The sequence below is a fragment of the Staurois parvus genome, unplaced genomic scaffold (assembly GCF_062004578.1).
Source record: "Staurois parvus isolate SC_StPar_1 unplaced genomic scaffold, SC_StPar_1.0 ptg000362l, whole genome shotgun sequence".
Classification (NCBI taxonomy): Eukaryota; Metazoa; Chordata; class Amphibia; order Anura; family Ranidae; genus Staurois; species Staurois parvus.
This window is the reverse complement of record NW_028318158.1, coordinates 12,300,944-12,315,945: the sequence shown is the minus strand read 5'-3', so window position 1 is coordinate 12,315,945 and position 15,002 is coordinate 12,300,944. Positions and strand designations below refer to the sequence as shown.

At 41.1% G+C, this 15,002-nt stretch overlaps 1 protein-coding gene across 1 annotated transcript in view; it reads right to left on the bottom strand.

The window, feature by feature from the left end:
* Window positions 1-15,002, bottom strand: part of LOC149456446 (calpain-13-like) — a 151,844-nt gene that overhangs the window by 118,156 nt on the left and 18,686 nt on the right. Inside the window, exon 2 of the mRNA XM_089685120.1 lies at window positions 10,052-10,304. Coding sequence (XP_089541246.1) covers window positions 10,052-10,288 — 237 coding nt within the window. The 5' untranslated portion in view covers window positions 10,289-10,304. The remainder of the gene's footprint in view (window positions 1-10,051; window positions 10,305-15,002) is intronic.

Below are 15,002 nucleotides of genomic sequence, written 5' to 3'. Positions count from 1 at the left end.
ATGAAAAATATATTTAATCCTAGGCCTACTTTCATGTTTATTAAATGTTATAATGAAAAATGATTTCATGAAAAACACTTTTCTTCTAACCAGGATTAAAAATGTTAAATAATATCTAAGATACAGTATATCAGGTATTCTCCGAGGGCCAGTCCCTTTCATTTCTTATAACTGATTTCCCTGGGGAGCTTGGCTATTGGTTGGACCGATGAGCTGAGTCATCAAAGTAATCCTTTGTGTACAGTAATCCTTTGCACTATGACAAGGAAGAAAACTCCGGTGAACTTTAGAACCTTGGATATATTATGTGTACAAAGGATTAGATCAGGCCGGTTCATATACAGTAGGCAGGCAGGTTCTATTATGCTTCAGCACCGAGGTAACTGCCTATATCATATTACAGAAGAACAGCCTGTCTTATACACCTGCGGTGCATTATCTTCGACCAATATTTCAATGATCTTTGCCTTCTTTAACACCCCAAATACACACAAGTAAGCAAACACCTCCAAGACTGGAGACAATACTTGTCAAGTCTATGGGGTCTAGTTATAAATGATTTCACCGATGATTAGCACAACGCCCTACTGCGATTCCCACATTTGTCCAATTGAATCTTTTTTAAAAAATGTGTGAATCTCGGGTAAAAGTTTATAAATATACCCCTATGTGGACACTGATCAGATGTGATAATAATGCACCAGTGTTTGGTTTTGTACAATATGGAGACAGCCATAGCCAATATCAGAAGATGGGTGCCATGTAAGCAACATCATTTGGTATTTTAAAAAAAATGGGTCTGCTTCAAATGTATGTTAGAGCAAAATATAAAAAAAAAACATATTCACGCATCTCTGCAATACATGTGCATTTCCCTGAAGTTGTGTGTCTTTTAAAACATTGCAGCAAACCCGTTGGTCTGCCCAGAAATCCACTAAGCTCCTACATGACTACATGACCTAACAACTCTGCCTCTGTTGTCACAATAAAATCCCTTTGCTATTTTTATTGCATTTTCAGCTGTGGCATCCCCTAGCCACACCCCCCGTTCACCTGAAATGTTTCAATCCCACCCCCGAGGTGTAACAAAATGTACTTTAGAGAGACAGGAAAGCACTACTCTAACTACATGTACTTTAGAGAGACAGGAAAGAAAAATGAAAGTGGCAAAATCTCAGTTTGTCCTAAAACTGTGTTTTTAATCCAGTTATGAAATACCCCTTTTCATACTATGGTCAATATTTCATCTCTATCATTGAGCAACATCTCCACTTTCCACCTTATTATCTATATTTTCACTTCTTAACTTTCACAATACTGTAACATTTATTTATTTATATATCACAGCGCCAACAATTTACATATTGTACAATCACATCAGTCCCTGCCTTTAAAGAGATAACAAACTAAAGTCCCTGTCTAACATTCATAAATGCATACTAGGGCCAAATTGTAAAGAAGCAAATTATTCTACCACCATGTCTTTGGTTTATGGAAGGGAACCTTTATACCTGGAGGGAACCCACGCAAGTGCAGGGAGCACATGCAAACTCCATGTTTCCACTTAACAACTGTAGTTTTATTTTCTCTATCAGCTCCACCAACTCTTCCCTCTCAGTTATTACTTTTTGTATCACTTCCCTCCCTTTTAGATTGTAGCTCTAACTAGCAGCGACCTCTGATTCCTCCTGTATTGAATTGTATTGTAACTGTACTGTCTGCCTTCTTGTAAAGTGCTGCACAAACTGTTGGCGCTATATAAATCCTTTAATATAATAATATTATTAATAATAATGCAGATAGTGTCCTGACAAGTATTCAAACCAGACAGCTTTTGCAAAGTCCTCCTTACTATTCTTCCTCACAATTTATGCTGCCTCATATTCCAACCTCAACATGACATTTTTTATATGTTGTGCTTTATATTAAAGTGGAGCTCCACCCATAAGGAGAAGTTTTGCTTTAAAGACTGGTCCCCCGCTCCCCATTAATGATTGACCTTGGGGAGTTAGTACGTGAAATTGACAGGTACCCGCTCCCACTTCTGCTGCGATCACCTAGGCGATCGTAAGCGGAAGTTGTACTCCCCCTCCCTCCCCATAGTCTTCTGGGACACGTGACAAGTCCCAGAAGACTACAGAGTCATTCAGAAAGCACAGCACTACTTGCACGTGCGCAGTGGGCACCCGACTTTGAAGCGCAAGCTGTCACAGCCTGGTGCCCACACTTAAGATGTCAGTACCAGGTACACCGAATGGCCGCTGAGGACATCGCGGGATCGGGGGACAGGTGATTGGTTGTTTTTCAAGCTGTTGACTTTTATTTTTTTGCTGTGTGAATGGAACTCCGCTTTAACTACTCTGTATCACAACGCCATGTATGCTATACTGTAAATTACATACTCCAGACCACCTGTTCTACATTACATAATGCAGACCGCTGCTGTATTTTATTCTAGACCACTGCATTCTATACACACTGTTGTTTATTACATTCTCTGTCCTGTACTGTACACTGCAGTTTTTTTTTTTTGCTAACAAATTTCTAAGAACCCTCAAACATTATATATTTTCTGAAGGAAGAGGCCCTGGATAACAAAATGGTCATTGTTACAATTTTTTTATGCCACACGATATTTGTGCAGCTGTTTATCAAAGGCAACTTTTTAGGAAAAAATACTCTTAAATCAATTTTAGTGCATACAAACTTTTAGTTTTTAGTGCACCTTCTTTTTTTTGGTAAAATATAAAAGATAATGTTAAATTGAGCAAATAGACACCAAACATGCACACCTGTAAAAAATTAGATTACCTAAAATGGGTCCATAGGTGATGCTTTTAATGCCTCTTTAGGTTATTAGTTTAGAGTTAAACATGATCTGTGGCACTGGAATTATTGCTCTCACACTGAAGTTTTCAGGAATAGCTAACATGTATGATGCAATCACTGTTTATAAATGCACGACAGACCTATTGTATGTGTGCATTTGCATTTGCACAAACACAGAGGGACAGGGGTGCTTTTACATTTTTCTCTTATTTTTATGTATTTTAATTCAATTTGTTTTTTTTCAGATTTTTTCTATTTATCTTTACTGTTATCATAAGAGGAGGAACAAGCCCTTTGTGATAGCTTTGGGCAGGTGACAGGTACTCTTTATTGAGACATCTATTAGATCTGTTAGACCCCTGAGCTCTCTCCTGTCCTTCAGAGCACCTGATCAAACACAGGTTTGTTTGATCAAATGCTTCCCTGAGCAGGGGCGGACTGCCAACTCATGGGGCCCTCGGGCAATAGAGGATCATGGGGCTTCTGTGTCCTTGCCCAAACTCAAAAAAGCCTATGAAAAAGGTACCAGGGGCATCTCATGGGGCCCCCTACTGACCCCGGACCCTCGGGCAGTACCCGAGTTTCCAAATGGTCAGCCCACCCCTGTCCCTGAGTGTACCAGCCAAGGAAGAACAGCACTGAAACCGGAAGTGTCAAAATCCTTATTGCTTCCCATTTCATTAGTCACAGAGGATATAGGGGAACAGATCTTTGCACAGCTGACCTGGCCACTTAAGGCGGCCCTCAGCCATGATCCTGGTATAATTTCTTGGTGCCGAGGCTGTATATACACAATTAGAGATGAGCGAATTATTCAAAAATTCGATTCGGCTGATTCGCCGAATTTGCGGAATAAATTTGATTCGATGCGAATTTATTCGCTGCGAATTTAACTTATTAAAAGGGTTTCTAGGCTTCAGAGAGCCTTTATATTAGTGCAGAACACTGTACCTTTAATTTAAATGCCCTTGGAGTCTGCTGGGGAAGAGAAATAATACTGTCAGTCAGTATGACATGCAGATGAGTACCGTCGATCTTAGAATCACCGCACACTTCACTCATTTGGGCAGTCACGGGGCACGACGAAGAAGATGAAGAAGAAGATGAAGAAGAAGAAGAAGATGAAGAAGAAGAAGAAGAAGATGAAGAAGAAGAAGAAGATGAAGAAGAAGAAGAAGAAGAAGAAGAAGATGAAGAAGAAGAAGAAGATGAAGAAGATGAAGAAGAAGATGAAGAAGAAGATGATGATGAAGAAGAAGATGATGAAGAAGAAGATGATGAAGAAGAAGATGATGAAGAAGAAGAAGATGAAGAAGAAGATGAAGAAGATGAAGAAGAAGAAGATGAAGAAGAAGAAGAAGAAGATGAAGAGGAAGAAGAAGAAGAGGATGAGGAAGAAGAAGAAGAAGAAGAGGATGAGGAAGAAGAAGAAGAGGATGAGGATGAAGAAGAAGAGGAAGATGAGGATGAAGAAGAAGAAGATGAAGAAGAAGATGATGAAGAAGATGATGATTAAGAAGATGATGAAGAAGAAGATGATGAAGAAGAAGATGATGAAGAAGAAGATGATGATGAAGAAGAAGAAGATGAAGAAGAAGAAGAAGAAGAAGATGAAGAAGAAGAAGAAGATGAGGATGAGGAAGAAGAAGAAGAGGATGAGGATGAAGAAGAAGAAGAAGAAGATGAGGATGAAGAAGAAGAAGATGAGGATGAAGAAGAAGAAGAAGAAGATGAAGAAGATGAAGAAGAAGAAGAAGAAGAGGAAGAAGATGAAGAAGAAGATGATGAAGAAGATGATGATGAAGAAGATGATGAAGAAGAAGAAGATGAAGAAGAAGAAGATGAAGAAGAAGAAGATGAAGAAGAAGAAGATGAAGAAGAAGAAGAAGAAGAAGAAGAAGAAGATGAGGATGAGGAAGAAGAAGAAGAAGAGGATGAGGATGAAGAAGAAGAAGATGAGGATGAAGAAGAAGAAGATGAGGATGAAGAAGAAGAGAATGAGGATGAAGAAGAGGATGAGGATGAAGAAGAAGAAGAGGAAGAGGATGAGGATGAAGAAGAAGAAGAAGAAGAAGAAGTAGGATGAAAATAAGAAGAATTCCAGTACAGCAAAAAGTGTATCTGCAGAGAGCTCTGCTATTTCTGACAGTTCTCTGACAGTTCCTTCACATTTACAGCGGTTGAAACATTGTATCTATTTGTTTCCGAATAAAAAATCTGTATCCTAAATGGAAACAAATAGATACAATGTTTCAACCGCTGTAAATGTGAAGGAACTGTCAGAGAACTGTCAGAAATAGCGGAGCTCTCTGCAGGGACACTTTTTGCCGGCTGTAGAAGGGATGAAAATCGGCCGATCGGGAAAAATTCGATTCGTGCATCCGAAGTTTGCTAATTTTCGGATTCGGTGCGTATCGAATTTTTCCTAATATTCGAAACGAATTCCACTTCGCCAAGTTCGATTCGCTCATCTCTATACACAATGTCTGGGCGGGAAGCTCTTAAAGCAGGAATAAACTCACAAAAATACCTCCTATTTTCAGATATGTAACAGTTACATTCCCCACTTGCCGCTGTCATCTTCTCTCTGGCTACTTCCTAGCACTAGGTTTTCGGCTTTCAGATTGGCTGGTGGAAAAATAATGTCATCCCATGCATGTGCATGGGAGTCCATCATTCCAGCACAGGCGGAGTGTGTTGGAAATGCACGCAGAGCTGCGCATCCATAGCAGGAAGGGCCCAGACAATGACCTCGATGGTTGGTATTTTCTTTTGTAATTCAAGTACCATTTTAAAGCTTATATGAGATTTCGGTGATTGGTTATAGACCTTAATATTAGTCTGGACATCAGCCATAGCTAGCATCACACATTGCATATATCATTCAGGTGTGAGGTACACTCCAACAATTTTTTTTTACCACCGCTGATCTGTTGGCCAAGTTAGGGCTTGCACTTATTTGGGAAAGTTGGCACCACCTAAGTCATCCTGTGCCATATGTCATTGGAATAACTGTACTGCAGAATGATCTCCTGCAGTTGGATACAGGATTTATTCCAAACAGTTATTATTTTTCAGAATCACCCTGTCACAGTACGTTATTAATGATTGGCTCCAACGTCTCGCTGGTGCACACCTTATTTGTACATATTAGTTTGTGGTGTCCCATTGTGCAGCATAGGAGCTCCTACAGTTCAATATTAGCTAATGATATGAGATAATCTGATATGATACACCCTGCACAATACATGGTTTTAACAGTGTAAATTTGTTTTTTCTTCAAGAACACCCAAAGAAACGTGAACACTATTCCTTGTCATTTGCAGTGTCCAGGAAAATGTGTCCAGTTTGGAGAGTGAAATGTAATAAATGCATCATTGAGGCAGGGTTCACACATACAGCAAGGGAAAATGTCACCAGCACACCGAGGATCACCAATATGGGTCCTAAAGTTCTAATGAAAGATCACATAGTTACAGCAAGGCAACGTTTCGGAGTATCGCAGGACCCCTTCATCAGGCATGCGACATATGCCTGATGAAGGGGACCGGCGAAATGTTGCCTTGCTGTAACTATGTGATTGTTCATTAGAACTTTTGGACCCATATTGGTGATCCTCGGTGTTCTGGTGACATTTTCCCTTGCTGATTCTGTTCGGTTCCAGCCGGCGGTCACTGCAGCACCCACTTATACACACAGCCATTTTTAATGCAGGAACATGTGCGTTTGGATTGTACACTAGGGTTCACATATACATCGCATGTGATTTGCACAGGAACCGCACCGCATTCCTGTGCAAATCGCATGCGAATTGTGTTCGGTGCATTTTGCCGACCGATTTCAGGGACTGGTGGCAACATCAAATGGGAATGCGAGGATGAGTCAGGTGAGTCAGTGAGATGAGTCCGACCTCTGAAGAAAAAGCGGAAGCTTTGAAACGCGTCACCTCACTCATCACCTGACTCATCGTCGTGTTCCCATTGGATGTTGCCTCCGGCCTGGTCTTCCATGCGTTCCACAGTGGTTACGGCATTATCGACTGACGGCCCACGTTTACACCAGATCTTTGGTGCCCTGGCTTCAGTGGACACACACCGGCTCCTGCATATGTCCTTTTGGGACCCGATAAATGACCATATACTTACTCCAGTTGTGAGTAGTTATTTGGCAATTTTTAAAAAACTTTTAATACTGTACTTAGGCTGGCACCCCCTTGTGTTCCTTGTCTTATTTCTCTCTCAAACTCTCCTCTCTTGAAATACTCTGTAATGCGGGAGGACTCATGTCCCTGCTGTTCCAGCTGCTAGCTACTATCCCCTCTCTTTGCCTTACATATTACTGAACTCTAATTACTTAATCCTGACCCTTGCACTCTGTGTTACTTATTCCTGACCCCTACAATGTGTTTAACATACTACTGACCTCTTCAGTTTGCACTACCTCTGCTATATGTGCTACATAATACTATCATCTGCACTCTGTGTTACTTACCCCCGACCTCTGCACTCTGAGTCACATACTACTGACCCTTGAACCCTGCAATACATACTTCTGACACCTATTCTGTGCATTACTACTGACATCTGGACTCAGTTATTTACTAATGCCCCTAATTCTCCGCATTAGATACTTCTGACACCTGAACCCTGCATTACATTCTCTTGACGTCTTCACTCTGTGTTACATACTATTAACCACTGAACTCTGCATTACTTACTACTGATTTCTGAACTCTTTGTTACTTATTCCAAACCCTTGCATTGTGCGTCACATACTACTGACCTCTGCACTTTGCCTAACCCGGACCTCTACTCTCTGTGCTACATAATATTGCCCTCTGAACTCTGCTTTACTTTCTACTGACTTCTGAACTCTTTGTTACTTATTCCAAAGCCTTGCATTGTGTGTCACATACTACTGACCTCTGCACTTTGCCTAACCCCGACCTCTGCTCTTTGTGCTACATAATATTGCCCTCTGAACTCTGCTTTACTTTCTACTGCATTAAAGTGGAACTTCACTCTCTCAATCAACATTGACTATTTTGAATATTTATGCTGCTAGCATTATTAGATAGATAGGAAAGTATATCATATTTACTTGTTTTAAACGTTTTTTTTTAATATTTCTTCAGTTACATGCTGGTTTCCAATGTTATGCAAATGATGTCACACATCCCAGGAGCCTTTAGGAGAGGAAGGAAGGTTCTCAGCTCAGCCAATGCTTGAGCTAAGGGCAGATGGATTCCAGGAAGTAAATGCTACATGAATCATTTGCCCTTACACAAGATGGCCACTGCCAGGAATACCTGGGGGTGTTTTTCAAAATTAATTCTAAGCAAAATAAAGCATGGAGATATGGATGGATGGGTGAGTTTGCTTTGAATATTAACGATTAATTACATAGCATTTTCGGTTTGTGGTGCTCAGATGCAGTGCAGTTCCACTTTAAATACTACTGATCCCTTAACTCTGTGTTACTTTCTATTGACCCCCCTGAACTCTATATTACTTATTGCTGACCAGGGGTGGACTGACAACTCATGGGGCCCCCGGGTAATAGGGGATCATGGGGCCTCTGTGTCCTTGCCCACACTCAAAGCACACCCAAAAAAGCCTATAAAAAGGTACCAGGGGCATTTCATGGGGCCCCCTACTGACCCCGGGCCCTCGGGCAGTGCCCGAGTGCTCTGCTGCTGACCCCTGAACTTGGCATTACTTACTACTGACACCTGAACTCTGTTACCTACTACTGACCCCCAAACTCTTTAAAAAAGGTTGTAGAGGCATTCTATGCATGAAGGCAAAAAACCTTCTGTGTGCAGCAGCTCCCCCAGCCCCCTCAATACTTATCTGAGCCTCATCGTGATCCAGTGATGTAAATGACAGCCCTGGCTGTCACGGGTCTCTACCTCCTCATAGGCTGAGACAGCAAACAGGAGCCATTGGCACATTAGCTGTCTGCAGGAGACCTGCAATGGCATCAGCGATCTGCTGATCACTGGTACAATGCTTTAGAGGCTCCCAACACAAAAAATAATAAATGCACATTTTTTGCCTGCTAAAAAATGTGCATTTATTATTTTTTGTGTAAAGGTGAACTTATCCTTTAAAAAAATAGTGCATGTCCTGTGTTGTTGTGCATGGACAGGCAAATGGACCATTGATTGTGAACATGCCGTCCATCACAATATATTCCTCAAAGCACAATAATGAATGCATTGCAGTCCACTGCATTCTAATGAAATGGATCTAAATACAGTGTCTAATAGAAAATTACATGGCTGAAAATAGAGATCCTTATCCTTGTGTAAAGCTTTTTGAAATGAGCCAGTTTCCAATTTGGGATAAGGTAAATTTCTTGTGATTTTGACAATGACATCTAAATAGCTCCTGTGATTTACAAAAGCTCCTTTCAACCATTCAGAGGCTTTTTTGTGCCAAAAATGATTGCGTATATTACATTAGATATTATATCAAATATGGTGTATGGAAACTGGAAAAGGAAAATGGATTGTTCATTTGTTGCCTGCGTGTTGGCTGTTTTAAACATATGGCACAATTGCCTGTTTGTTGCCTGTATAATATAACATCTGCCCATTTGTTGCCCACGTATTGTCAGAATGGTTGGCCAGAAGCAGGAGAGACTCCCACTTTGGATGTTGTGTTGGGGGTAGGAGACTCTCCTGCCTCTGCATTGCCCTAGGTGTCTCCTGCACTGTGGAAGAAAGAGCTGTCAAATTCTTCCAACAACCCTATAGACTTGCATGACTTTTGATGAGTTAAAAACTACCGTAGTTTAGTTCCCAGATGGAAGAACATTTTTGATTAGGATAAAGTTCAGTGGAAATATGGCTTTATTTTAACACTTTAACATGATGATCATGACTAAAGCATATTCATTTAACCTTCTACCGAAACCTACCTCCATACTGTTATCCTTAAACCAAAAGATTACAACACAAGGGCCCAGCCCAATGCTCGTCATCTCTGTACCTTGCTCAGATCTGGCCACTGTACATGCAGATTGTCAAGATCTGTCTCAGCTTGGATGGAAAGGGGGGTACACATTTTTAGCATCTTTGCTGTGGGTGCCAATAGACCCTTTCCTGGCATTGATTGTCAGGTTTGCATTTTTTTTTGCCTACATAACACTGTTTGCCCTTTTTCACCCAGCACTGTGCTAGGTAAATGTCTCCAATCTTGAATAGCGTGTTACTTACACTTGGTCTTTTCCATTTAATGCTGAGTAGCTTGTCCTGGGACAGCAGATCCTGTCCAATAGAATAAAGGCTGGCAGGGAATACATCATCCTCAAACAACTGCCTCCTGTTCAGACACATTTCCCGGAGGCTGTTGAAGTCTTGTCCTTTGAATTTTTTGGGGTTTTCCACTGTTCCGGTCTTTCTCTGAGACTGCTGCCCTTCTGCCACCTTCTGGTACACCCCCGGGATCGGCATTGTAGGTCCACGTTATCTAGAGTGTGAAATATTTATACAACTTAATGTGGAATTCAAAGATCAGCTATAGTAATGTACTTTCCTGAAGAAGAGAGATTTCAAAAATGATTTGACTTGCAAGCAGGATGGTTTTGAGCATGCAGTTAAGCCGTCCTTTGGATAAATTTGTTTAAACATCATCTTTCAGATTTGAATGTATCCTGCCTCTAAAAATAGACAGACCAGTTGAAAGGCAGAGCAGTTATATTTTCAACCCTATGTCATGAAGAAAAGATTTTCTCAAGATAACAACACTCATTCAACATACTGTATCAGGACAGCAGAAACAAGATAGGACAACAAAACTTTGCCCCCCACTGTTGTCTATAAAATAGAAAGGCATGGTTCTGTATTCTCTAGAGAACAATGTAACTGATAACAGAACATTGGAAGAACACATGAAGTTATGAGCTCACAGAATTTCTGGCAGGATCAACAGGTATTTTTGGCACTTATCAACACATATTACAAAATGCTTTCAATGGTATATTTAACAGACCAAGTAAAAGAGGTCCATTGTTAGGGCTTAACCTGTTCCTGCCCAGCCAATAGCAAAATGACAGCCGAGCGGGACTCTCATTGATCTGGGTGGGCGTCATACAATGTCCTTCCAGATCGTGCCTCACACGGAGCTGCGCTGTGGTGAGATCTGTCATCAGCTGTGTACCTGTGTGTATGGACACAGCCAATGACAGATCTGTGTACCGGCCCTTTGCCAGTACCATGCGACCGCTGTGACGATTCACAGCAAGTCACATGACAATTGTAAACAAGGATGGCTTCCTTTCATGCAGTTGTGACACTAGATGTGATTGGTGATAGGGATCACATGTACAGACTGGGCCAATCACAGCCCATCTCTGTCATGTGATTAGCTGTGGCCAATAAGCAATTATAATATGTAGAAAAAAAATACTGATCACTTCTCCAGAGTAGTACAGTGTTACTATGGTGAAATTTTTAATTATTTTTTTAATTTTTATTGCATTTTTTCTCTTTTCTTTAAAAAATTTTTTCATAGTACATTGTGACCAGAGTAGTATAATGTTACCATAGTAGAGGCTGGAGAGCTCTCCCAGAAGAGTTTGCTGTCTAAAAGACTTCTACATAGTTGCCAGGACATTGTCCTCATTCGCAGTTTCCTTGGGCATCCCATATACCCCTTACCCCATCCAAGTGCATTTCCTCTAATAAAACAAAGCAATTTTCCTCTAATAAAATAAAGCAAAACTCTTCTGGGAGAGCTCTCCAGCCTCTACTGTGGTAACATTATACTACTCTGGTCACAATGTATTATGAAAAAAAATTGTAAAGAAAAGAAAAAAAATGCAATAAAAATTAAAAAAATAATTAAAAAGTGTATTTCTTTTTATACTGTCACCAGTCAGTGTCCCTGATCTCTGCCACACCAGTTATGTGATGACTCTGTACTGACAATATGTAAAAAAAAAGAAAATGAACTTATTTTTAATTTCTTCATTTTCCAAAAAATTATGACAAAAAAATTACAACTTCAAAAAACTCACCATGCTTCTTACTAAATACCCCAGACTACCTTGCAAAAAGGAGTCATTTTGGGGATATCTGTACTGTCCTGACATTTTTGGGCCTCAAGAAATGAAATGAGGCTGTCAGTACATGAGGATTGATCGATTTTCAGATATATCCCATAGACTGTGGACTCTATAACTTTCCTACAGACTAAATAGTAAATACTGGTTTGGGTTATTTTCACCAAAGTAATGTAGCAGAATAAATATTGGCCTACACTTATGATGAACAATTATTTATTTGCAAAATTTTATAACAGAACTTAAGAAAAACTTGTTTTTTTTTTAAATGTTTAGTCTTTTTTCGTTAATTTAGCAAAAAATAAAAAACCCAGTGCTGATTAAATACCACCAAAAGAAAGCTCTAGTTGTGTGAATACAATTATAAAAATCTAGTTTGCATGCCAATTGCGCGGTCATGCAACGCTATACCCAAAGTGAAAGCTGAAAATTGGCCTGGAAGGAAGGGGGTAAATATGCCCAGTATTGAAGTGTCATATTCAGGCATCTTAAATGTGCATTATGATCCTGCCATAAAGGTCCTTGTCCAGGCACTTCATATTTCACTCTGTTGCTCTCCCAGTTGTGCTCCTGCATTGTCACCCTATCATATAGGCTTCTGATGGAGTCTAAAGCTGGTTACACATGGGCCACAAATTGTCCGAAAACAGTCGGTTCGGCAGGAACCAGCCAACTTTTGGCCCGTGTGTACAGATCCTCATCTCACTACCGGCTTCTGTTGAACGGGCAAGCTGGAAAACCAGCATCCAATCAACATCTGATCAGCACTGTCAGCCAAAAAGATTTTATACAGATGTAGCACTACCCCCTTAGGAGTCGCTGACGTTTTGGGTCCTCCTATAATCCTGCACAGCAAGACAACACAAATTTTCTATAGACTTGCATTCCAGAGACAGTAATCAGTCCTTGAGCTGGGTTTCTTAATTTTATTAGAGGAAATGCACTTGGATGGGGTAAGGGGTATATGGGATGCCCAAGGAAACTGCGAATGAGGACAATGTCCTGGCAACTATGTACAAGTCTTTTAGACAGCAAAACTCTTCTGGGAGAGCTCTCCAGCCTCTGCTGGTATACCACCCCAGACCCCAGATAAATCCTCTTCTTATCCAGCTGCCTGAGGGGAGGGGAAAGGGGATCCGGTGCCTGCCACTTTAAGGTGAACAGTCCTGGGTAAGGAGCTAATCAGGTTTCCCATCAGAGGACTCTTTTCCCCTTAACTGGCTCAGGGGTGTAGGATTACTCCACTCTCCTGTGAGCTTGTTTAGATAGGTGGCTGCCTTCAGGCCTTCTGCTGGGCTGGCTCCTTTCCTGGCTCCACATGTAGTCTTCCCTCTGGGGACTGGTGAGGCTCAGCGATCCTCCTGTCCAAGTCCCAGCCTGTAGGTAACCCCTTTCCCTCTGGGCCCTCTCCCAGGCTCCTGCATCTCAGCCTTCTCTACATCCTGCACCCAAACTCTCCTACTGTTGAGCAGGCTCAGCCACACTTAAAGGCTGTCCTAGCCCCATGCTAAGCCTCCTGCTTGAATATTGTCCAGAGTCCTCTAAGTGTGCAGGCAAGCCCTCCTCACCCCAACTGCTTCTAGAATTTTCTCCATGATTCTAGAGCAAGGGGGGTATCAAGGAACTGACCTGAAGAGCAAGGAACTGACCTGAAGAGCCTCTCAGCCCTGACCAAAATATGACCCTGCTGACTATTTCCCCAGGCTGCTGATCAGCTTTTCTAACTAACAAGCAGCAGTTAGCTCCCCCTGGCTATCTAAAGGAGCACTACACAGACAAACATACCTGTGGAAGAAAGTTTATCCTGATTCAACTAGTTTGAAGTTGACTTTAAACCAGACTAATTTCCATGGAGTTATGAACTTACAGAACATCCTGTGAAGTATATTAGAAGATATGCTATTATAAGATGTTATGCACATGCAAGCAAGTTGATTTCCCGTGTAAACAGCAGGAGACGCATTTACCAGCTGTTCTGCTGTCGTCAAGATTCCATTTCTGAACTCTGTCTCTGCGTCTCTTTCCTACATGCTGACTTATTCCATGCAATTGTAACAGATAAGGCAAAGAAAGATAGTTAGATTTTGGAAATCAGACACTAGGTCAAACAGAAGGATTCCCATCATCCCACCATCTTCCACGAAAGATTTAAAGGGAGAGTATAAAGTTGTCATAGTTAAAGTAAAACCTAACTAGTCTTAACCGCTTAAGGACCACCCTATAGTAGATATACTGCTGCAGGGAGGCCCCTGTGCACAAAATCACACACACACACATATATATATATATATATATATATATATATATATATATATATATATATATATATATGTCATTTTGCATTTCTGGGTAGGGGGTGTGTGCGAGCCACGCGCGTGCCCTACCTGCTCTGCCATTAGTGGCCTTGGGTGTCAATCACCGGGTCCAGGCTGGTGATTACCTGCTGGTGCCCGGTGATTACCGGCAATCACCGACAGGGAGGAGGGCTGCTTTGTTTACCAACAGTCCTCCTCCCTGTCAGTTTGGGCACACTGCTCTGGATGGCTGAGCACAGCCCTCCAGAGCAATGTGCTTACAGTGAAGCACACCCCCCCGCCCCCTAGTAAAACACTCCCATCACACAGTTAACCTTTTGATTGTCCCTCATGTTAACCCCTTCCTGCCCAGTGACATTAGTACAGTGTCAGTGTTATTTTTTTAGCACTGATCACTGTATTGGTGTCACTGGGGATGTCAGTAACACCAAGTCAGTTTCCCCTAGTGTCAGAATGCCCACCGCAGTCCCGCTATAAGTTGCTGATCGTCACCATAAGTCGCTGATCACCTCCATAAGTCGCTGATCACCACCATCATTAGTAAAAAAAAAAATTCTAGTATCTATACTGCCATTTGTAAATGCTATAACTTTCACGTAAACCAATTAATTTACACGTATTGGGATTTTTTTTTAGCAAAGACATTTATGACGAAATTTGATTTTTTAAATTTTTTTACTGGACATGTTTGTCCAAAATATTGTTTTTTCTCAAAATTGTTGGTGCTTTTTTTTTTTATAGAGCAAACAATAGAAAACGCAGTCGATCAAATACCACCAAAAGAAAGCT